General features: G+C 40.1%; 1 protein-coding gene across 1 annotated transcript in view; it reads left to right on the top strand.

Moving 5' to 3' along the window:
* dcbld2 (discoidin, CUB and LCCL domain containing 2) overlaps positions 1-22,264 on the top strand; it is a 67,952-nt gene extending 45,688 nt beyond the window's left edge. Inside the window, exons 12-16 of the mRNA XM_061236755.1 lie at positions 4,991-5,113; positions 15,803-15,896; positions 15,985-16,034; positions 16,406-16,543; positions 20,432-22,264. Coding sequence (XP_061092739.1) covers positions 4,991-5,113; positions 15,803-15,896; positions 15,985-16,034; positions 16,406-16,543; positions 20,432-20,814 — 788 coding nt within the window. The 3' untranslated portion in view covers positions 20,815-22,264. The remainder of the gene's footprint in view (positions 1-4,990; positions 5,114-15,802; positions 15,897-15,984; positions 16,035-16,405; positions 16,544-20,431) is intronic.
* Positions 22,265-26,003: the final 3,739 nt, after the last annotated feature.

The following is a 26,003-nucleotide window of genomic DNA, read 5'->3' as shown; positions in this document are numbered from 1 at the left end:
AACCAGTAATGAAGTCAGCCTTCCGTGTGGCAGACTGGCAGTTCCATAGCCCCCCTGCAACTGTGAAGTTGTCACAGGGGGTCAGTGAGGGGTAGCAGAGGTTGGTGGGGTTCCGTCGTCGTGGAGGGCCACGTTGCTGGAAGCGCATTCTGAAGGGGAGAGAGCAGACCGTAATGGGGTGCTGACACACCATACCATTCCAAATGGAAGCGTCGCTCTGAGCATGCCTATATAAACTGCTAATTACTAATGCAAACTAGCGATCTAAAAATTATCAGCGTCCAAAGTATCTAACTGATTCTGATCACCTAATCAGAATAACAGAACCGAGCGAAACTGCCGACGGCTGGTGAAAAAGACACGAGATTTGCTAACTAATGACAGAAAATGCAACATACCTGGTCTAAATAACGCAGTAATTTGACAACAAATCTACAACTGCTGATAGACTAACAAGGTTTCCTTATAACCTACTGCTCACACGCAAAAAACACAGAAACAATACTTAAGTTCCCTGGAGGTATTCGAGTACACACGGCTAGTGGAAAAAATGCACTTTACATAAAAGGTAAAACCCCTATGTTCACTGAACTAGAAAACTGGTGCTCAGAGATCAATCATGAACATATTACATATATAGAGATGGCTAATGCAAAGGGCCGACAGTTTTAAGAAAGGCCAGAAACGACTGTAACTAAATGAAATAGGCTCCTCTTTCCATGACTTCTCATAATATCTGTATGAAGTTAAGCTGCCGTGGGTGCAGAAATCAATGCTGTAATGCTTGACAAGCGTTAGTAAAGTTCTAGGTAGTAACTGGTAAGGAAAGTGCTGACCTTACCAGTGTTAAAATAACCCATTTAAAAACTTGCTTTATAGTTTAGCCGAGATGATAAAATTAACATAAAAACTATTTTTAATAAAAAATATAAGTGCAAATGGTTTAAAGGAAAAAGTCAGTCCATGGAGTCGAAATTCCAATTAGAATTTGGTGCATGATTTTTTACAGTGTGATCTTGCCTATCGCACTCTGTGGATGTAAAGCATGGGATGCACTCAGTAAATTCCAGTACACTAATTAGGATAAACAACAAAATAGAGACCACATATTCTTAATTCTATAGAGATAGCCTATATTTAAAATGAAAAGAAAAGCCACAACAAATGCAAGCAGGGCAGAATTAGGCTGACTCCACTAAATGTAAAAGTCCCAAATTTTGGGAAAATATATCTAAAATCGTAATGTATAGTACAAGTCACACAATTCCCTCCAGTCACCTCTGTCAGCTTGTCCTGAAATTCTTAAATTATCAAATCATTATTCATTCAACAAATTAATTTGAAACCAACACTGGTTTGCTGGCCAAATCATGAAATTGATCAAACACCCCTTTTTGGTATGATGGGATACAGAAACAAAATCTCAACACAAATTATAATGCTCTTAGGCCCTAAATAGGGAATTTGAATTGGCAGAATAGCCTTTTACTTTTAGATACAGAGAGAGACCCATCCTGTCCAAGTACAAGCTCTAGTCCTTGGGACCCACTTGCCATTTTTTGTTGTAACCAGGAAGTCACACACACCAGATTTAATGACTGAACCAATCAAACCACCAGAAATGCCCTTGATTAGTTAAATGAGGTGTGTGAGGTCCTGATTACAACGAAAACCTTCTGGCAAGTGGGTCCCAAGGACTAGAGTTGAGAAACTGGCCATAGAAAAAGGCAGACAAAGAAAAATTATGAAAACCCAAGGAGGATAGAACATATGGCCACTGTGAGAGGTTGAGACACAGATGCTCTTTCCCCTTCAGTATAAAAATCTTAAAAACAATTCAAGAAAATAAATTCGAGACTATACATATACATATATACCCAAATGCAGTGCCCCCCCCATTGTCTGATTAGGAATCAAGCAATTCATTTGCTCAATTATAACAAAAAACTTTAGGTTACAAATTAATTCTGAGAATGCATTATTGTTCTTTGCATCATAAACTTGTGCAGCATTTCCCTCTCGCTATGGCGAAATTCACACAAATCTTCATTACAATATTTTTTAATGTTTATTTTTGGGCTTTCATCTTAATTTTGTAGAAGATTATCTTGGCTTTCAGAATCTTTGTCTTCATGCCAAATTCAGAGTGAAAATCAGTTTTTTAAGCTTTTAAACACCAACTTGTCACTGGTAGTTACACAATCATGTCCGCTGCTTTCACAGCTACAGGCTAATGTATTCAGTTACATCTTTACTCTTTAGAAATAGCTTTGCTTTCATGATCTGTATGTCTTAATGTCACATTCAAGGTAAAATGTAATTTAACATTTACAAGATCACAAGCTAGCACTGGGGTTCTGTTCTGTGCTACTGAGACCATGTAGCCATTTGACAACATGTCACACATAGCGACCACTTAAATCGCTTGGCTTTCATTATTTGTATGTCCGAATGTCAAATTCATTTTAAAATATAGTCTGAAATGTTTAAAACGGAATATGACAAAGTAGCAAGTTTCACTTCGTTTCACCTTTCGGCAGTCACCTGGCGAACCACCATCTCTGCATTCATGCCTACAAGGTAGCGTAGCTTTTCAGTTTCAGATTTTATTCAAAAATGTATTTGCTTCATGGTCTGTATGCCTTAATGTCAAGAGTAATTGTAAAAATATAGCTTTAAAGGGTTTATTCATAACATGACATGGTATAGTCCTGGGGCCTCATTTATAAAATTATGCTTAGGATTCACGTCAAAAGGTTGCGTAAGCATGAAACCTAGGACGTGCGTACGCAAAAAAATATTCTGATTTATAAAACAGTGCATACGCACGTCCCACGCCAGTTTTCCTTTATAAATCACAATCAACTCTAAATGTGGCGCAACTTTGCCAGCTTCATGTCCCGCCCACAGTTGCCTATAAATAGGCAGTGAAACACCCCTAATGAATATGCATTTCACGAAGACGACAATGGCAAACGCTGAAAAGAAGGCCAAGAAAAGGGATTTCAGCCATTTGATTGCCTCTGAAAAGCTACAGGTGTGGGAATTATCCTGATTGATTGTAAATGACGAACAGTTCTGCACAACGAATGTGATGATGACGATGATAATAATAATACACGTTATTTGTCTAGCACCATTGAAAACACAGTTACAAAATTAAGAGATAAAACGAACAAAAATTTATAACAATAAACACATTATAAAACATAATATATGAATATGATAACAATATATGAAACTATGCTCGTATCTGCCCGACTGACGCATTGTAAACGGTATCAGTGCAGCGCAATTTGTCCGACTGTTCACCATATTATTTATGAGAATACATTTAATAACATGAAGTATTGTTTAACAATTCGTCTACATATTTGAGGGATTTTACAACAACATCTCCGTTTATATTTATCATTCTAAATCATATTTTTTGGGCACTCCAGGGAGCATCAATCAAACAGCTGTTTGTTTATTCGTTGTAAGAGAGGCTTTTATCCGTTTTTGCAAATTAAGTCTTCCTATATGATACGTGAGAGGTAATATTTCATTACATTACATTACATTACATTGCATGGCAGACGCTCTTATCCAGAGCGACGTACAACAAAGTGCAAATTAAACACAAGAACAAGTGCAAAGAGGACCTGAGAGGACAGTATAGTTCCGAGTCCTAGTGTAAACATGCAGAAAATCAGAACCCTTTAAGAGTACAATCAACAACAATGAATTTCGATTTATTTTACACAGTGGCATCTGTTGTATATCATTTTCGACTTCTCTCGTCTCCAAATGTTGTGTTGCACTTAGGAAGGGAGATAACCCGTATAGCGAGATTCAACAACACAACACTTTAATAAGTATAACAGGGACGAAGCACATCCTTACAGCAGCCATACCCAGCCACAACTCCCGGCAAATCTTTATGCCTTTTTACATCCTGTTTCACTTCCCGTTTTCCTGGTCTTACGTCACGAGCATTAAAGGCACCGTTTCTCATTTCTCCAGTTAATGTGCGTACGCATGGGTCAGAGTCTCCGTGGAGGACCACACATTTTCCCGTCAAGTTCGTTTTTTATAAATGCCAAAGTTTGCTTAGAAAGTGGCGTATGCATTCTTTTGTGCCTACGCAACGTTTATAAATGAGGCCCCTGGAGTTTAGCCCAGTGTCAGTAGTCTCTCAGGCTCACGTAGCTACAGTGGTTTTGTGTGGCTCCATCCAACACACAATCATTTTAATCTACTTTGCGTAGATTTCCACTCAAATCTCCACTCAAAGTTCCACTCAAATCTCGATGGGCCCCCATTTTAAGATGCTTGCGACCAGACTCTGTGTGTACAAGTAACTTAGGTTAGCTCTATGCTTTTCAAACTGATAAATCTGATAAAAATGAGGTTTCATATTTTAAACCGTTTAACTTTCTTAGATTCCTAGTGGTAGCGTTATAGCATGCTCATGAGTGAATCCTGTTGCGGTTTTAAGCCTTTTCTTAATATGGAGTCAAAAGTACCATTTGCTTTAACGTCATGATACTTGGGCACATACTGTATATGTATGCATATTCATATGTATAGGTGAATGGTGGTTTTATATTTTGTATTTGTTTCAGCCCGGGTACACTAGCTAAGGGTGCGCAGCTGAATCTGACACATGAAGGCCTAATGTTATGGTTTTAAGCTTTTGTCTCAAATGAATAATACGTAAAGATTTGGAATCAGATTCAATAACATTAGATTCTGTGTAGGCCTAATAATTATCCTACACAGACAAGGTGACTGCCAGGAGACATACAATGACCCTATCAAGGCAAGGTGCCTGCCAGGAGAGGTACTCTAGGCTACACAGGCTAAGGTGAGGCAGATGAAGTTATGACACCACAATGGCAAAGGTGTCTATCAGATGAGGTAGCTTTTTAAAACAGTTGGCCTTATTGTGGGTGGAGAAATGTATGCCTTTCTAGTTCTGAATCTCTTTATTTTTTCTGTTCGATAGTGTGGCCTCGAGTCTCCCGTCCATCACCCCCTAAACTGAGCACCAACCCGCCACTGCAAAGTGACAAAACCACCCTCACTCCAGATATCCGAAACACCACCATCACCCCCAGTATCAACAAAGGTAAGAGCGCCCCGATGTTGATTACATGCAACCTGCAAACCATCCCAGCTTTCAAGGGTAATTACTCTCTAGATCACATTTAATCCCGAGGGAGAAAGTTTGGTGGAGTGGTCTGAGCTGAGTGTAAAATGTAGTCATATATTAAAATCATAGTTGATTCTCAAAATACCAGAAAGCTACTGTGTGGATTATTGCATAGGAAATTAACTGCCAAGAAACCCATGGCTAACAACAGCCACAAGCCCATAAAATGAAATGTGACCTGCTCTATCAAAATCAGTTGTATTGATCCCAAAAAGTATTGAGTTTTTTAAACTAATCGAAAGAGGAGAATGTAGGCTTTCTAATGATAGCAAGATTATCTTTCGACTCCAGCTATCACTGAGTTGTTCCGTTTCATTATGAGTGCCACCAAACCATGTTTTTGAGAAAAATTGCTTCCCATTGTTTCCTTGTTGTGATCTCGTGGAGCTATTGATTTTCTGTTGAAGTGAAGAACAGCAATACAGCTGAGCTGGAATTTAGTGACCGGACAGGGAAAAGGTGAGGAGGAATTTTTGGATGTTATAAATTACCTTTTTTTGACAAAGTATGTCAGTCAGCCGACAAGAGGGCAATCGATTTTAGATCTCTTAATATGTAATGATTCAGACAGAATTTGCAAGATAGAGGTAATGGAACCACTTGGGACAAGTGACCATTCCACAATAAGTCTTGATGTATTTTGGCAAATTAAGAGGGGTTCCTCCAAGTCCAGGTTTTTTAAAAAGATGCAATCAAATTTAAGTAATTTTTGATTGAACTCCCTGGGAGGGAGTTCTTGATTGCAGGTGGAGCAGGTTCAAAAGGGTTATACTTGGGGGTGTTTCGGTGGCACAGCCTTTAGAGCACTAACCGCATGCTCATTGCGAGCCGCGACATCGGCGGTTCGAATCCGACTGTCTGACAATTTGTCACGTCTTTCACCCCCATTCTTCCTGTTGCCCTATACTATACTGTCCAATAAAGCTGAAAAAGGCCTAAAAAATGTCTTGACGCAGTATAAATTCATTCCTAAGGCGCAGAAAAGTAAGCTGAGAAAACAGTCACCACAGTGGATGAATACATCTTTATGTAAGAGTTTGCGGGGGGAAAAAAAGAGTAAACTATCAGATACATCTCAAAAAATGACAGTATCTTTTTTTTTTTTTTTTCAGTATCTCAAAATATTCAAATATTACATAAGACCAATCAAAAGAAGGATTTATAATACAGAAATGTCAACCTTCTGAAAAGTATGTTAATTTATGCTCAATACTTGGTCGGGGCTCCTTTTGAACAAATTACTGAACCAATGCAAAGTGGCATGGAGGCAATCAGCCTGTGGCACTGCTGAACTATATAGCCCAGGTTGCTTTGATAGCGGCCTTCAGCTCGTCTGTATTGTTGGGTCTGGTATCTCATCTTCCTATTGACAGGTCAGGCAAGTTGGCTTGCCAATCAACCACAGTCATACCATGGTCAGCAAATCAGTTACTAGTAGTTTTGGCACTGTGGGCAGGTGCCAAGTCCTGCTGGAAAGGAAATCAGCATCTCCATAATGCTCCATAACAGCAGCAGATGGCATGGCACCCCAAATCATCACTGACTGTGGAAACTTCAGTTCAAGCAACTTGGATTCTCTGCCTCTCCACTCTTCCTCCAGACTCTGGGACCTTGATTTCCAATTGAAATGCAAAATTAACTTTAATCTGAAAAGACGACTTTGGACCAATGAGCAACGGTCTAGTTATTTTTAAGACGCTTCTGATGTCTCTGGTTCAGGAGTGGCTTGACACTAGGAATGCGGCACTTGTTGCCCATTTCCTGGACACGTCTGTGCGTGGTGGCTCTTGATGCACTGACTCCAGCCTCAGTCTTTCTTGAAAGTTCTTGAATCGGCTTTGATTGACAATCCTCTCAAGGCTGCGGTCATCCCTGTTGCTTGTGCACCTTTTCCGACCATACTTTTCCCTTCCATTCAACCTTCCATGAATATGCTTTGATACAGCACTCTGCGAACAGCCAGCCCTTTCAGCAATGACCTTCTGTGGCTTACCCTCCTGGTGGAGAGTGTCTTCTGGACAACTGTCAAGTCAGCAGTCTTCCCCAAGTATTAAGTGCCCAAATTAACATACTTTTCAGAAGGTTTACATTTCTGTATTACACATCCTTTTTTTGATTGGTCTTATGTAATATTATAATATTTTGAGATACTGGATTTTTTATTTTCATGACCTGTAAGCCGTAATCATCAAGATGAAAACAAAAAAGGCTTGAAATATTTCACTGTGTAATGAATCTAGAAAATATGAAAGTTTCACTTTTTGAATTCAATTACGGAAAAAATTTCTCCACGATATTAGAATTTTTTTAGATGCACCTGTAAATAAAGAGGACATCACTGAGATTAATAAAGCTGAATGTTGTAATATGCGGTTAAAAAAGAACTAAGGTTAGCCAAAAGGTGATTTGAAAGGTAAATTGGAGATGATGCTAAATGCAATCCCAAATGCTTCTTTCATTACTGCAGTAGGAAAACGAAAATTAAAGAGGAGGTCAAGTGCATTAAGAATAACAAAGGAGAACTGCTGTATAAGATTGATATTGATATATAATATAAGATATTGAGATATGGGATAAAGAAATATTGGATAAATTACATAAACTAAAGACAAATAAGGCAGCAGGCCCAGATGGCATATTCACAAGGGTACTCAAAGAGTAAAGTGAGATAATTTTTTATGATAGTCATAGTTGACCAAAGCCATTCGGGTTCTAGTCAGTGTGTGGTAGCAGTAAAGAAGGCCAATAGGATGTTAGGATACATAACCAGGAGTATTGATTATAAATCCAAGGAAGTTATACTCACCTTATACAATACTCTTGTTAGACCACACTTGGCATATTGTGTGGAGTTCTGGGAACCGCACTCTAAGAAGGACATAGAGGCAGTAGAAAAAGTTAAGTTAGTAAAAGGAGGCTTAGGGGGGATTTGATTGAGGCAAATTCATTAAAGGGATTAACAAAGTGAATTATAGGGGATTCTTCAGGTTGACTTCAGTTAGCAGAACACAAATGGAGGACACAAATGGAAATTGGCAAAGGAGAAATTCCGTACAGATATTAGGAAGTATTTTTTCACACAGCCAGTGGTTAAGGTGTTGAATAGCCTGTCAGCACGTGTAGTGGAAGCAAATATTTAAATTGATCCTATAGTGGATCTACTAGAATTGAGCTAAGTGTGACAAATGTCAAAATGGGTTGTTTGTTTTTCGATCTTATGGCTCGATAACCCCATATATAAAACATGGATCTCTCCTGACCCCAAATCAAACACTAAAGCGTTGTGCAAGATATGCGCTAAAGAACATCAGCAACATGGGAGAGGCAGCGTTGATCAGCCATGTGCAGGGCAAAAAACATGTGTCTTGTTGCCAGTGCTCTGAGATCACCGCCGGTGTCTTCCTTTTTTCAAGCGAAATCTGCTTCACAGAGGTAAGTGGCAATAAAAAAGGAGGCTTAGGGGGGATTTGATTGAGGCAAATTCATTAAAGGGATTAACAAAGTGAATTATAGGGGATTCTTCAGGTTGACTTCAGTTAGCAGAACACAAATGGAGGACACAAATGGAAATTGGCAAAGGAGAAATTCCGTACAGATATTAGGAAGTATTTTTTCACACAGCCAGTGGTTAAGGTGTTGAATAGCTTGTCAGCACGTGTAGTGGAAGCAGACACATTGGGGGTTTTCAAGACCAGGCTTGATACAGTGTTAGATTCTATTTACAGGGTGCTTGTGCAGGTCTGGAAAGTCTGGAAAAGTATGGAATTCTGAATTGCTGTTTTCCAGACCTGAAAAATTATGGAAATTTAGCTTAAAGTATGGCAAAAGTATGGAAGTTTTGCTCTTAGTAGTACATACACAAAAAAATTGACAGCGCAAATAATATATAAAAATGAAATGAAAATAACCGTATGTGCCTTAGCTAGAAAATGGTGACGGAACAATAGCTTTAACTGGTTGACTTCACACACTCACACATGGTCGTTGGTGGCAGTTCTCTCAGAACTCTCAGAATTCTAACTGTAGCCATGTCAATATTTTCGCTGGAAACTTCTCATATCCTGTCTTAAAACGTGAAAGTCCCAGCTGTTTTTTGAATAGTTTAAACGGATTTGCATAATAGACATGCCAGGCTACAATCGTGTGAAGGATTTCAAGTAATGACTTCTGACGTAATTTACATAGCAACTGTACATCCAGATCCAGCCGCTTCACTCACAGTATATATATATAACTTCTAAATATTTAAATTGATCCTATAGTGGATCTACTAGAATTGAGCTAAGTGTGACAAATGTCAAAATGGGTTGTTTGTTTTTCGATCTTATGGCTCGATAACCCCATATATAAAACATGGATCTCTCCTGACCCCAAATCAAACACTAAAGCGTTGTGCAAGATATGCGCTAAAGAACATCAGCAACATGGGAGAGGCAGCGTTGATCAGCCATGTGCAGGGCAAAAAACATGTGTCTTGTTGCCAGTGCTCTGAGATCACCGCCGGTGTCTTCCTTTTTTCAAGCGAAATCTGCTTCACAGAGGTAAGTGGCAACACTTCATTTTCTTGTAAAATAAGTTGGATAATCAGTTTGCTATGTGTTTCCCCAATGATTTCTCGAGAGTGTATCGTCTCGTCTAACTAGCTATCGACAGTCTGATAATAGCCTACACTGGCTTCGGGATGTTAGCTAATGTTAGCTTTACGTTAGCGAACAAAGCTAGCACATACCATTGTAAATGCTGTTCTAAAGACGGCTGATGATGGTGTCGTTCCCGTTTTGTCACAGCCAAATTATCTGATGTGATCATATTGATGTCCAAAACATTAATGGGGAGGTCATATAGAAAACTGAAAAGTAAACACTGCAATGAGTTCTTAAGTTATATTGACTTGGTTACAGATAGTAACATTTATTGATGAATATGGTGCAGTACAGCCTGCTAATAATCAAGTTAATTTAATGAAATTTAAACAGATATTTAGTAAAATAACACATGCTGGGGAGCAGCAATATTTCAATATATTGATATTTTTCAATATAAAGGCCATATTGATATTGACAATATGAAAATTTGGTAAATAACATTTATTTGAATATACTTACTATTTAATGCATATACATTGCATTAATTCTGCATTAATTACATGTTACATTACAAACTATTGACAATTGTAAATTAAATAGTTTAAAACTTATAAATATTTATTTGTTTCAGCACTTCAAATGTCACTCCTGCCACTGCGTCATGTATAACTGCATCAACTGGAACCCCTGCATCTCTTGCTGCTGAAACCTCTTCATCGTCTGTAGCAGGCTTTATGCACAGCAAAAAAGTTCACCTGTGCTGAGTCCAAGGCAGCATACTTAACATGTTTCAGAATAGCTCCCCATTTCAAGTCATTGCTGAAAGCAAAGGTTACGTCCTTTCATTTCACGAGAGCCTCAACGACAGTCTTCAAAAGAAGCAGTTGGATGCTCACATCCGCTTTTGGAATGGCGATCAAGTACAGACAAGATATTTTGTTTCTCATTTCCTTGGCCATGCCACCACTGCTGACTTGGACACATGGGAAAGCTGTGAGGCGGCTGGAACCCGTGGTATCCCCCAGTTGTCTATGGATGGTCCAGCTGTCAACTGGAAGGCATATAACATGCTGTCATGGAACACTGAGGAGGGAACAGGCAGCAAACTCCTGAATATTGGGAGCTGTGGGCTCCATGTAATGCACAACGCATTTAAGGCAGGAAGCGCCAAAACAAACTGGGGAGTAGAGCAAACTCTGAGTTCACTCTTCTGGCTCTTCAAAGACTCACCAGCCAGGCGTGAAGACTTTGAAAAAGTCACTGGCTGCCACTTCTTCCTAAAACAATACTGTCAGCTTCGCTGGCTTTAGAATGTACCTGTCACAGAGAGGGCAATTGAGATCTGGCCACAGGTGCATAAGTATATTTTAAGTGTGCGAGCCAAACAAGTCCCAGAACCAAAGAACAAATCATACAGTGTTGTGGAAGAAAGCTATGGTGACCCATTATTTATAACGAAAGCCAACATATTCCTCTCAATTGCTAAAGAGTTTAAGCCCTTACTGGAGAAGTACCAGACAGACCAACCAGTGCTGCCTTTCCTTGGAGAGGACCTTTCCAAGATGCTCACAGATCTTATGAACAGGTTCAGTAAAGACTGGCCCAAGTGACCTCTGCATACAAACTGTTCACACAAGACGTAAACAATAATGGAAATCACAGAGAAGCATCCAAGGTGAACGTGGGGTTTGTGGCTGAAAGTACTAAAAAGCAAGAAAAAATTTTCTGAAAAAGATGTGTTCACTGTTCGCTCAGACACAAAAAGATTCTTTCAAGCAGCAGTTTCAAAATTGCTGGAGAAATGTCCTCTCAGGTATGCTCTGGTCCGGAATTGGGGTGGCTGGACCCCAAGCAAATTGTGCGCAGTCCTGATCAATGCAAAATAAGCTTAAAGGATGTGTCTCCAGCAGCTTGAAAGTGCCAGACAACTGAAAGAAGAAAACTGTGGTGAAATCCTCAAGCAGTTCAATGACTTCTCCACATACTGTAGGGCCAATGAGGAGTTCTTGGTTTATGATTCTCAGTTGACACTGGATTGCTTGCTGTACAAACATATGGCAAAGAAACAAGAGTGGAAAAGGCTGTGGCATTTGGTAGGAATGCTCCTCCTGCTCTCTCATGGACAGGCTTCAGTTGAGCGTGGTTTTTCGGTGAACAGAGAGATTGAAAATATTTGAAAATATGAAAATATGTTCAAATCGTTGAAAATATGAAAGCGCAAACCCTTGTTGCACAAAGGATCATCACTGACCATGTCAACTATGTTGGTGGTGTCACAAACATTGTGATGACAAAATAACTTCTCCTTTTTGCATCATCTTCAAGGCAGAGATACAGGACATTCTTGGATGAAGAAAAAAGACAAAAAGAAGTGTTGCAGAGAGGAGAGAAGAGAGAGGCCCTCTTGGAAGAGGTGGATGAATTAAAGGAAACAAAGAGATGAATACAGGTGAACATTGATGGGCTCTTATCCTCTGCAGATGAACTGGCTGAGAAAGCAGAGAAGATTGGCTGGATCACCTTGATATGTCAGTGAAATGCCATGAAAAAAGCTGGCGAAGAGAAGCAAGTGGTGCTGAGCGAAGTCCAGATGAAACTGGATTTGAAATTAAATTAAATTAAAAACTAGGTTACCATTACCAATACAAGCCATAACCAATACAAGACAACCTGTGTGGTCTAGTCTTTGTTCAGTGGGCATGTTTTGAGGCCTTGAAATGTCTATTATTGGTTCTGTCTGAGAAACGCTAACTGCTGTGAGAAGGTTACCTGCAAAATCACATGACCGGGTTCTATAATATTGCTGTATCGGTGTGGGAATGTTAGGCTGAATCTCTGGACTTAAGGACTGAGCACTTGTGGACTTCAATTGACGGGTGTATTCACTGGGATTGGAAAAATGTATGCTTGTTCATTTGTACTTTTTAAGAATGTTGAATTCATTAACATTAATTCATTAAATTCATTCATTCATTAACTTGTGCTTTTATTCATTAAAATTGATAATTAGCCTGAACACAAAAGGTCAAAATCCAAACATAAAATACAGACTTGTCTTCAAAAACGACAAAAAGTAAAAAAGGTCTTAATAAAAAAAATTAAAATCAGTTTGGAAAAAGTCTGGAAACTGAAAAGGCCAAGCACCCTGTATTTAGCTTTTAGGCAAATTAGGCAGTCTGGAAAAAGTCTGGAATTTTGATTTCTGAAAAGGGCAAGCACCCTGTATTTAGCTTTTAGGCAAATGAGACTGCTAATTATTTGCTTTCGCAAGTTATCCATATGTCTCTTGTTATCTTACGAGCTACTGATCATCTCTCCATAAATAGATCATGAGCAATAGCCATCCAGTGCTGTATAAAACTCCGTTGGCTACGAGTATTGGGGTTGATGCGACAGATTTTGGCAGAGCAAAATACAGTACTGTGCAAAAGTTTTAGGCAGGTGTGAAACAATGCTGTAAAATAAGAATGCTTTCAAAAATAGACATGCTAACAGTTTATTTTTAATCAATTAACAAAATGCATGAACAGAAGAAGTGAATGAACAAAAGAAAAATCTAAATCAAATCAATATTTGGTGTGACCACCCTTTGCCTTCAGAACAGCATCAGTTCTTCTAGGTATACTTGAGCACCGTTTTTGAAGGAACTCGGCAGACAGGTTGTTCTAAACATCTTGGAGAGCTAGCCACAGTTCTTCTGTGGATTTTGGCAGCTTCAAATGCTTGGGTCTCTTCATGTAATCCCAGACAGACTCGATGATGTTGAGATCAGGGCTCTGTGAGGGCCATACCATCACTTCCAGAACTCTTTACGCTGAAGATAGTTCTTAATAACATTGGCTGTATGTTTGCGGTCGTTGTTCTGTGCAGAATACATTTCGGGCCAATCAGATGCCTCCCTGATGGTATTGCATGATGGATAAGTATCTGCCTGTACTTCTCAGCATTGAGGAGACCATTAATTCTGAGCAAATCTCCAACTCCATTTGCAGAAATGCAACATCAAACTTGCAAGGAGGCAACGTCAAACTTGCAAGGAACCTACACCATGCTTCACTGTTGCCTGTAGACACTCATTCTTGTACCACTCTCCAGCCCTTCGGCAAACAAAAACTGCCTTCTGCTACAGCCAAATATTTAAATACCTGATGCCATTTTTCTGCACCCCAGTGCCTGTGTTTTCATACGTAGTTGAGTCACTTGGCCTTATTTCTATGTTGGAGGTATGGCTTTTTGGGCGCAATTCTTCCATGAAGACCACTTCTGAGCAGACTTCTCTGCACAATAGATGGGTGTACCTGGGTCCCACTGGTTTCTGCCAATTCTGAGCTGATGGCAAAAGTATTGGACTAGAGATTATTGAAATAAATGAACACTTAATATTTGGTAGCATATCCCTTGCTTGTAGTAACTACATCAAGCCTGTGACCCATTGACATCACCAAATTGTTGCATTCTTCTTTTGTGATGGTTTTACTGCAGCCTCTTTCAGTTATTGTTCATTTTGGGGGGTTTTTTCCCCTTCAATCTCCTCTTCAGGAGGGGAAATGCATGCTCAATTGGGTTAAGGTCTAGTGATTGACTTGGCCAGTCTAAAACCTTCTACTTTTTCTCCCTAATGAAGTCCTTTGTTGTGTTGGCAGTGTGTTTTGTGTCATTGTCTTGCAGCATGATGAAATTCCTGCCAATTAGTGTGGACACATTTCTCTATACGTTGGCAGACAGAATGTTTTTGTAGACTTCATGCATGAATTCGTCCTGCTACTACCATCATCAATAAAGATTAGTCAGGCCACTCCAGAAGCAGCCATGCAAGCCCAAGTCATGACACTTCCTCCACCGTGCTTCACAGATGAGCTTATATGTGTTGGATCATGAGCAGATCCCTTCTTTCTTCACACTTTGGCCTTCCCATCACTTTGGTAGAGGTTAATCATCAGTCCATAAAACTTTGTTCCAGAACTTTTCTTGCTCATCTCATCTTTGTAAATTGTATTCTGGTCTTCTGATGCTTATTACTGTGTGCATCTTGTTGGTATAGCCTCAATTTTGCTGATCTCTAAGTCTCTTTGAACGGTTGATTGAGATACCTTCACCCCTGCCTTGTGGAGATTGTTTTTGATGTCACTGACTGATGTTTTGGGGTTTTTCTTCACAACTCTCACAATGTTTCTGTCATCAACTGCTGTTTTCCTTGGTTGACCTGTTCAATGTGTGTTTTACTCAGTACGCCAGCAGTTTCTTTCTTTTCAAGGACATTCCAAGTTGTTGTACAAGCTATCCCTAGTGCTTGTGCAATGGTTACCCCTATTTTCTAAGCTTCAAAATGGTTTGCTTTTCTCCCAAAGAAGCTCTCTGGTCTTCATGTTGGTTTATCTTTTCAAACACAAATGCAGTCTTCACAGGCAAAAACCAACAGTAGACATTCAGAACTATTTATTGTTTACCCAGTCAATCTAACACAATGCACCTGTCAGTTACATGTTCCAATACCTTTGCTCACCTAAAAATTGGGTGGCCTGATACAAGTTGTTTAACAAATCTAAAGTGGCGACATTGGCTCAGAAGGTAAGAGCAGTCATCTGGCAGTCTGAGGGTTGCCAGTTCGATCCCACCCTGGGTATATCGAAGTGTCCCTGAGCAAGACACCTAATCCCCAAATGCTCCTGATGAGGTGGTTGGTGCCTTGCATGGCAGCCAATCGCCATTGGTGTGTGAGTGTGTCTATGAATGGGTGAATGAGAAGCATCAATTGTACTGCGCTTTGGATAAAGGCACTATATAAATGCCAGCCATTTACCATTTAGTAAAAAATTCCAGTAAATAATAGCTGAAATTTAGATCAATTATCTCATCTCATCAGGGACCCTTCGATCTTTTGACCTCAAACTGAATTGTCTTCAGTGTAGATAAAAAGCAATTGACCTTGCTGTTCCAATACTTTTGGAGGGGACTGTAAATAGGATGCAGATTCTGCTGTAGAACAGATGAGATTTTCTGGTTCTGGCTGTGCTTGCAGATGTGGCATTGGCAGCTGTGCTGATACCTTCTCTGGCCATGGCCTTGTCTGCTCTTGTCCTGGCCCTGGTCTGCACCTGGCACTGGAGGAACAGGTGAGCTGCCCCCATGTTAAGGATGAGTAACATCCACATCTGTGTGGGTAACTATAGGTCTCATTTCTCTCTCTTTTCTTGCACACAGGAAGAAAAGCACGGAGGGAGTCTATGACCTGCCACAGTGGGACCGCACAGGTAGCCTAGCAACAGCCTGTTCAAATATGTTCTTTTACCAGGAATACCAATACTAACAGGCTTTATTGGCATAGACAGTAGACTCTAGACAGCCACTTTCCAGCATTGCCAAAACATTTCAGAAAGTACTATTACAAAGCAAATAATTTACAATCGCAATTGGGAGACTGATGATGTTTCTGGATATTAAAAAGTAAATATACTTCCAAAAACTGCAATGTTTTTGTATCAGCAAAAGTTGTGATGTCTAATGGTTTCCCAGTCTGTGCTCACTCTCTTTAATGAGATAGTATGTGTAATTGGTTAATTGGTACATGAAGGGTACTGTATTTATTTTGTTAATTGGGAGAGGATTTGTGTCTGTGTTTCAGGTTGGTGGAAGGGAATGAAGCAGCTCTTGCCCTCTAAGATGGCGGAAGGGGAGGACTCGGTGGTGCGGTACAGCAACACTGAAGTGGGTCGGCTTAGGGGGAGACAGGGTGCCCCCGTGCTGCTGACCGAACCGGCAGGTATGTGCGGTTTCCATTTATATAGCGACTTTATCCAAAGCGCTGTACAATTGATGCTTCTCATTCACCCATTCATGCACACACTCACCAATGGTGATTGGCTGCCATGCAAGGTACCAACCAACTCCTCAGGAGTATTTTGAGGAACTGGAAATGGGGCCCACAGCAATATTTGTTCAGGAGGCCTGGAATGCCTAACAACAGCCCTGCACATACACTTACAACACACAAAGACACCTCAAATGCTTGACACCCCCCCCCCCCCAGCAAAGTTTCTGCATGCCAAATTGTGAATTACGAATAGAGATTCCTCACAGCAGTTGGTACATACAGTGGTGTGAAAAAGTGTTTGCCCCCTTCCTGATTTCTTATTTTTTTTGCATGTTTGTCACACTTAAATGTTTCAGATCATCAAACAAATTTAAATATTAGTCAAAGACAACACAAGTAAACACAAAATGCAGTTTTTAAATGAAAGTTTTTATTATTAAGGGAGAAAAAAAAATCCAAACCTACATGGCCCTGTGTGAAAAAGTGATTGCCCCCCCCCCTGTTAAAACATAACATAACTGTGGTTTATCAAACCTGAGTTCAATTTCTCTAGTCACACCCAGGCCTGATTACTGCCACACCTGTTCTCAATCAAGAAATCACTTAAATAGGACCTGCCTGACAAAGTGAAGTAGACCAAATGATTCTCAAAAGCTAGACATCATGCCGAGATCTAAAGAAATTCAGGAACAAATGAGAAAGAAAGTAATTGAGATCTATCAGTCTGGAAAAGGTTATAAAGCCATTTCTAAAGCTTTGGGACTCCAGCGAACCACAGTGAGAGCCATTATCCACAAATGGCGAAAACATGGAACAGTGGTGAACCTTCCCAGGAGTGGCCGGCCGACCAAAATTAGCCCAAGAGCGCAGCGACGACTCATCCAAGAGGTCACAAAAAACCCCACAACAACATCCAAAGAACTGCAGGCCTCACTTGCCTCAGTTTAGGCCAGTGTTCATGACTCCACCATAGTCCACCAAGTCCAAGAGACTGGGCAAAAATGGCCTGCATGGCAGAGTTCCAAGACGAAAACCACTGCTGAGCAAAAAGAACATTAAGGCTTGTCTCAATTTTGCCAGAAAACATCTTGATGTTCCCCAAGACTTTTGAGAAAATACTCTGTGGTCTGACGAGACAAAAGTTGAACTTTTTGGAAGGTGTGTGTCCCATTACATCTGGCGTAAAAGTAACACCGCATTTCAGAAAAAGAACATCATACCAACAGAAAAATATGGCGGTGGTAGTGTGATGGTCTGGGGCTGTTTTGCTGCTTCAGGACCTGGAAGACTTGCTGTGATAAATGGAACCATGAATTCTGCTGTCTACCAAAGAATCCTGAAGGAGAATGTCCGGCCATCTGTTCATGACCTCAAGCTGAAACAAACTTGGGTTCTGCAGCAGGACAATGATCCAAAACACACCAGCAAGTCCACCTCTGAATGGCTGAAGAAAAACAAAATGAAGACTTTGGAGTGGCCTGGGCACTGTCCTGACCTGAATCCTATTGAGATGCTGTGGCATGACCTTAAAAAGGCGGTTCATGCTCGAAAACCCTCCAATGTGGCTGAATTACAACAATTCTGCAAAGATGAGTGGGCCAAAATTCCTCCACAGCGCTGTAAGAGACTCATTGCAAGTTATCGCAAACGCTTGATTGCAGTTGCTGCTAAGGGTGGCCCAACCAGTTATTAGGTTTAGGGGCCAATCACTTTTTCACACAGGTTTGGATTTTTTTTTCTACCTTAATAATAAAAACCTTCATTTAAAAACTGCATTTTGTGTTTACTTGTGTTGTCTTTGACTAATATTTAAATTTGTTTGATCTGAAACATTTAAGTGTGACAAACAGGCAAAAAAATAAGAAATCAGGAAGGGGGCAAACACTTTTTCACACCACTGTACAGCTGAAACATAATGTTCAGTGCCATAGTATATGCAAAAGTGATTGAGCATGTAGTGCTCTAACTTGCCATAACTCTTAATAAATTGGGAATATCTCTAGATATACAGTCGTATGAAAAAGTTTGGGCACCCCTGACAATTTCCATTATTTTCATTTATAAATCATTAGGTGTTTGGATCCGCAACTTCATTTTGATGTATCAAATAACTGATGGACACAGTAATATTTCAGTAGTGAAATGAGGTTTATTGGATTAACAGAAAATGTGCAATATGCATCAAAACAAAATTAGACAGGTGCATAAATTTGGGCACCCCAATAGAAAAATCACATCAATATTTAGTAGAGCCTCTAGACGCTTCCTATAGAGTGTCTGGATCCTGGATGAAGGTATTTTGGACCATTCCTCCTTACAAAACATCTCCAGTTCAGTTAGGTGTGATGGTTGCCGAGGATGGACAGCCCACTTCAAATCATCCCACAGATTTTCAGTGATATTCAAGTCTGGGGACTGGGATGGCCATTCCAGAACCTTGTACTTGTAGATTTTGAGCAGTGTTTTGGGTCGTTGTCTTGTTGAAATATTCAGCCCCGGCGTAACTATAACTTTGTGACAGATTCTTGAATATTATTCTCAAGAATCCGCTGATATTGAGTGGAATCCATGCGACCCTCAACTTTAACAAGGTTCCCAGTACCGGCACTGGCCACACAGCCCCACAGCATGATAATAATAATAATAATAATGCATTTTATTTATAGTGCACTTTACATTTGGAGACCAAATCTCAAAGTGCTACAGGGTAAAAACAGGGAATAAAACACCCAATGGCATGTATAAAATATAAAAACTAAGAAAAGGCTTTAGTAAAGAGGTAGGTTTTTAGCCCTCTTTTAAAAGCATCAGTGGTCTGATGATGATGGAACCTCCACCAAATTTTACTGTGGGTAGCAAGTGTTTTTCTTGGAATGCTGTGTTCTTTCGCCACCATGCATAACGCCCCTTGTTTCAATCTTTGTTTCATCAGTCCACAGCACCTTATTCCAAAATGAAGCTGGCTTGTCCAAATGTGCTTTTGCATACCTCAAGCGACTCTGTTTGTGGCATGTGCGCAGAAAAGTACAGCTTTTCCTTGTGCAAAGTGCGCTGTATTGTTGAACGATGCACAGTGACACCATCTGCAGCAAGATGACCTTGTAGGTCTTTGGAGGTGGTCTGTGGGTTGTATTTTACCATTCTCACCATCCTTCGCCTTTGCCTCTCCGATATTCTTCTTGGCCTGCCACTTCTGGCCTTAACAAGAACTGTGCCTGTGGCCTTCCATTTCCTCACTATGTTCCTCACAGTGGAAACTGACAGCTGAAATCTCTGATAGCTTTTTGTAGCCTTCCCCTAAACCATAATGCTGAACAATCTTTGTTTTCAGGTCATTTGAGAATTGTTTTGAGGCCCCCATGTTGCCACTCTTCAGAGGAGAGTCAAAGAGAAGACAACTTGCAATTGGCCACCTTAAATACCTTTTCTCATGATTGGATGCAACTGTCTATGACGTTCAAGGCTTAATGAGCTCATCAAACCAATTTTGTGTTCCAATTAATCAGTGTTAAGTAGTTACAGGTATTCAAATCAACAAAATGACAAGGGTGCCCAAATTTATGCACCTATAATTTTGTTTTGATGCATATTGCACGTTTTCTGTTAATCCAATAAACCTCATTTCACTACTGAAATGTTACTGTGTCCATCAGTTATTTGATAGATCAAAATGAAGTTGCGGATCCAAACACCCAATGATTTATAAATGAAAATAATGGAAATTGTCAGGGGTGCCCAAACTTTTTCATACGACTGTAGCAGTATGGTAAGGCTTGTATTCCAAGTACTGTATTCTGTCCAACATATTCAGCAGTCAATCTTGTTCACCTTCTGCAGAGTATGCCCAACCATTGGCCAGTGGAGTTGTAGGCACCCTGGGCCAGCGGTACCCTGATTCTGACCAATACGACGCACCGCTGACAGACATATACCATGCCTACGCTGAGCCCCTGCCAGCTTCAGGGGCAGAGTATGCCACACCCATCGTTTTGGACATTGCCAGCTACCCTACCAGTGGGCCTATTGGACAACAACCTTCAGTTTCCTCCTTCAAGGGATGTGGCACCACTCCCCTCCTGGCCAGGAAAGACAGCAATCAGTCAGGGGCAAGTCCACAATATGACACACCGAAACACATGCTGGGACAGGCCCCTCCCAAAAAGCAGCTGGAATACCAGGTTCCACAGAACAGTGCCCAAAAGGGATCTGCCAAAACCTGAGGGAAACGAGTAATGGTTAACTCATGCAAGGGGGTGAAGCTGTGCACAGTAACACCTACCCCGCAACCTGGATGAGCAGGAACACAACCTAAGGCATATGGGAAATAGGAGGGGGGAAATGCAAGCCCCCAAACACATGCACGCACACCACCTTATTTATGGCTTGAATATGGATATGAATTATGTATGTTATATGCCCATGTGTGCACAGTGTCAGTCTTTTAGTGCCATTCCAGTCCCATCACTGAAACGCAAGTTATGAATGTTCACCACAAGAGGGCTCACTGCCAGGCAGCATCTATGTTGTACTTACTGTATTCATTTTTGTTCAATGTCAAGCTACGAGTACCTTTGAGAAATCAGTTTATTTTACTCACACATACACTCATCAACATGCTTTCTGCCTTTCTTTCTTTGTTTCTTGACCTTGACCATTCTTACCTCATTAGATAATTGAGAATGTGCATCTGCTTTAGATGCTCAAATTTTGCTATTGATTAGAGGATGAATGGATATTCACACCAATGCATAACTCTGAAAACCTCCAACTATAAAATTCTAGCGCCAATTCATTTTACATTTATGTGATATCCTGTTCTTTTTCAGTTGTAAGGTCCTGCCTGTTTTCCTTCATCTGTGTCCTTCAGTTATTGGAAGCAACATATCCAACAACATTTCATTGATTATTTACATTTCGTTAAAAAATGTTCAGAACTGGCTTCACATCTACTATTTTCAATGTTTCTTATCCCTGTATATTAGGGCACTTCACACCCAATCATTTTATAATGGCAGTGTCGCTTATCTACAACTTTTAAAAGCTAAGTCTCGCCAAAAGTGCACTTCAGTATTAGATCAATTGTACGTCTAATTCTGCCTGTAAAAATGCACCTAGTGTATGTTAATATTATTACGATATCCTTTTCACAATTTCAAAAACCGAGGTGCCAGTCAGCCGACCAGTATATGATAACTATGGCTAAAATAGTAATAATAGTAAATCATTTCTGGTCCAGAAAAACTTTGTTTTGATTTTGGGGTAAAATTGACAACTCTTTCTTCCTTTTTCTCTCTCCACCCCATGTTAAGCCTTTTGCATCTCATGCAATGTGTTGTTGTGTCCAGTGCCCCTGGTTGCACATCTTTGAGCATCAAGCTGTGGATTACAGTGGTGGTTCTCGAGCTCATAGAAGGGGTTGAAGTGGGTCACAAGATACACAATACATAATGAAGTACTGTACAGCTTCATTGACATGAACACCAGCCAGATAGACACTAAACCTGCTGCAGGCACTGCCGTGGTTAGTTTAGGAACACAGGACCTTCTGTTACCTTGGCATGTGCTGTAGTCACTCCATGTTTGCGTTTTTTGCTAGAATGTTTAGATTATTCTCCATACAAAATATCATGGTAATTTTGATAATGTGTTTTAATAAAAATGTTAAGGAGATTGAGATGTTTGTTTTGCTGGTAGACCGTACATGTGGATGCTGAGTTGGTAAGTGACAACATGCTTGATATATTGTGTCCTGTTATAACATTGTGACATCAAGTGAATTAGAATGATTATGAATTAATGATTAATGAATGAATTAACCAAAATACTGGCAAAAGACCACTTGCAGACATTGCAATATTTTTCAAATATGGTCCCGGTGATTCACTGTGCATGATTTAATCATTTATTGTCATTTGGATATTATGTTAAAAAATGGGATTCATTCAGTGTTCACCGTTTTAACACACATTTGAACCCTGTTCTTATGTTTTCACATTTTTTCAAAGTAACTAGTAACTAGATTTCCATACTTTAAGCTATTAAAACCTTGGTGATTTCACCTGTTACTCCATAACTGAACAAAATGTTGCTAATAAGAACTGAGTCAACAATGCCCTCCTTATTCATTTGCCTCTGTACTCCACAATTTGAGATTTGTAATAAAAAATATCATGTAGTTAAAGTGCACATTGTCAGATTTTAATAAATGGCATTTTAGTAATTACAACAGTGTTTATAGTTGGTCCAATGTTATGTAAATGAAAATAGTCATTTTGTTTCATATCCTTTGCATGCCATGACTTCCTGATGTCTGTGACCTATCAACATCAGAGGCTTTAAGTCGTAGATATGAAAATAATTGTTTCTCCTGAATATTTTTTCCATCAAGTTCAACAGGAAAATTTGTCAGGAGAAACTATTATTTCCATATCTACTGCATATCACGGTGGTTTGAGGCTCATTTGATACCTTGGACCCTTGATCACTTAAAGCCATTTAGCCAACAAATGTGTTCCATACTGTATCAGCATTATTTACAGCTGAATCTATCCCCACCCCCTCAATTCCTATAGAGAGCCATTCAAATGCAAAGAGTTTAGTATTGCTTGAAGGACAACCTGAAAATAAGATATCCAGACTCTGATGATGTTCATAGGTCACAGATCAGGAAGTCATGGCATGCAAAGGATATGCAACAAAATAATAAACATTACTACTTTAATTTACATAGCAAACATTATGGTGCCCTGAAATAGGGGGAACTATGTGTAAACCAAATGTATAAAAATGCCCCTTATTAAAATCTGACTGTGTGCACTTTAACCAAATCTCAAATTGTGGAGTACAAAGGCAAATAAATAAATTATGGGTCTTTGTCCCAAACATGATAGAGGGCACTGTATTTAACAAAAAATGTAAAACATTAAATCAGAAACAAACAAGTGTACCGCATTATATGATTATTTTAATGGACACATGACTGAGTGGATCTTTTTCCTCTGAGGTATCTGTCTGTTCTTCATCTTGCTTTGGTTTTAAAGGGAATGGAAGATGACACTGATTAATTTATCATGTTACGCCCAAAACACACCTATAAATATCCACAAGGTCCAGCCCTTTTTATGTGGGGCTTGAACTATCCACCGTGAAACTTACAAAAGTGTGTCTGAACAAATCTTAAATGGGACTTGCGTTCTGTGCTTTAGATTATGCGCTCAAACTATGAAGATAGAGCTAATACATAACAAAGTACTGTACAGCTTCATTGACATGAACACCAGCCAGATAAACACTAAACCTTAGTTAGTGTTGTTGCAGTTATTCTGAAATAACATTTTAAATCAACATTTTAATGACGCATTTGAATTCATGGCGGTTAAGTGTGTCAGAAAATGCACTGACCCATTATTGGGTCATGAGCCCAGTAATTTTGGTTTGTAGGATGAGGTGCAAAAATTGCTTCAAGTCCCTAAGGACTTTTCTTCCTGGGCTCTATCTTGGACTCTTCCTGCGGTAATCCAAACACAATTATCTTTATCTTTGCAGGTTTCAGACGGACACAGTTCCCATTTTATGGTTCAGTGCTTAAAAGAAAGCAAATTTGCTATGTAGGAAGACTCAGTGGATGGTTCTAATCCCCCCCACAACCCAGGAACCACCCTCCAGCAAGGATAGCTCTGTGAGGCTCATGACCCCAGCAGGGGCATGTCTAAGGGTGGGCTGGGGTGGGCGTTAATTATTCTCCCGTTAATGAAAAGGCATTGATCTTAAAATAACACAGCCCTCTCTGATCAACCTAAAGGACACCCACAGAAGCAAGTGCAACCGTATCCAGGCCCTGCCACTGGGGACTGGCTTAAATGAGTGGTGTCATCAGTCCCACCTGACTCGAAGAGGATTTCCAACAGGGAATACATTACATTACATTACATTACATTACGTGGCATTTAGCAGACGCTCTTATCCAGAGCGACGTACAACAAAGTGCAAATCAAACACAAGAACAAGTGCCAAGAGGACCTGAGAGGACAGTACATTTCCGAGTCCTAGTGTAAACATACAGAAATTCAGAACCCTTGAAGAGTACAATCAACTTTCAAACTAGCATACCACAGTTGGTAGCTAGAATACAACAGCCAATAAAAACAACAATACCTATACAAGTAACAATATCTATACATAAGTGCCATTACAGTCTAAGGCTAATCATGGTGATTGTGAGTTGGGGAGGGAAAGGTGTAGCCTGAAGAGATGGGTCTTCAGTCTGCGCTTGAAGGAGGTCAGAGACTCAGAGACGGCAGTCGTGAGCATGAAGTGCAGGTGTGGCGAGGGGGAGGCGCCAGACGGCACAAAGTGGCAGAACGGGGGGGTCTTGTTGGTGTATAGGTCTTGATAAGGGATTGAATATATACAGGGGCTGATCCTTTAACTGCCTGGTATGCGAGCACCAAAGTTTTAAATTTGATGAGAGTCGTAACAGGCAGCCAGTGGAGGTTGCTGAGCGGGGGGAACATGTCTGGGAACATTGAATACCAGACGGGCTGCAGCATTCTGGATGAGTTGTAGGGGTCTGATGGCAGATGCTGGAAGGCCAGCCAGCAGAGAATTGCAATAGTCCAGGCGGGACAGGACCATTGCTTGAACAAGGAGCTGAGTGGGAAGAAGAATTTAATACATATTTTAAATTATTTAATACATAGGTGGTGAGAAAGGGTCGGATTCTCCGGATGTTGTACAGGAAAAACCTGCACGCCCGGGTCACCGTAGCGATGTTCTTGGAGAAGGATAGCCTGTTGTCCATCACCACTCCAAGGTTTCTTGCACTAGGGGATGAGGTCACTGGGGTATCCCCTAGTGAGATGGAGAAATCAGAGAAGGGAGAGGTTAAAGCAGGGATGAAGATTACCTCCGTCTTACCTGGGTTGAGCTTTAGATGGTGGTTGCCCATCCAGCTCTGGATGTCTCTCAGGCAGGCGGAGATACGGGTAGAGACCTGTGTGTCTGATGGGAGGGGAAGGAGAGAAAGAGTTGGGTGTCATCAGCATAACAATGATAGGAGATGCCATGAGCAGAGACATGTAGCAACTGATTTGATTGCCAACGTTTGATACGGAAACTGGGGAAGAAAATGGCATGGTGAGTGACATGCTAAGTTTTAACTTTTAATGATAAGGTTGATTATATGAATAAGAAATTAATAAATATCTAGGAGTAAAGTTTTATGATCAGGGTATTCGGTCTCTAAAATAGTGATATTGTGCAAAATAAACTTAATTTTGTTATTAAATGCATTTTTAGTTACAGGCCCATTTTATATGAATGCGTTAGATAAAATAGGCAGTAACTTTTTAAAATAATTAAGTGCATTGACTTTCAGTAGAAAATTGGATGGTTCCTCTTAATAAAACCT

Source organism: Conger conger, chromosome 3, assembly GCF_963514075.1.
Source record: "Conger conger chromosome 3, fConCon1.1, whole genome shotgun sequence".
Lineage (NCBI taxonomy): Eukaryota > Metazoa > Chordata > Actinopteri > Anguilliformes > Congridae > Conger > Conger conger.
The sequence above is the reverse complement of the archived record's forward strand: the minus strand, read 5'-3'. Positions and strand labels throughout refer to the sequence as shown.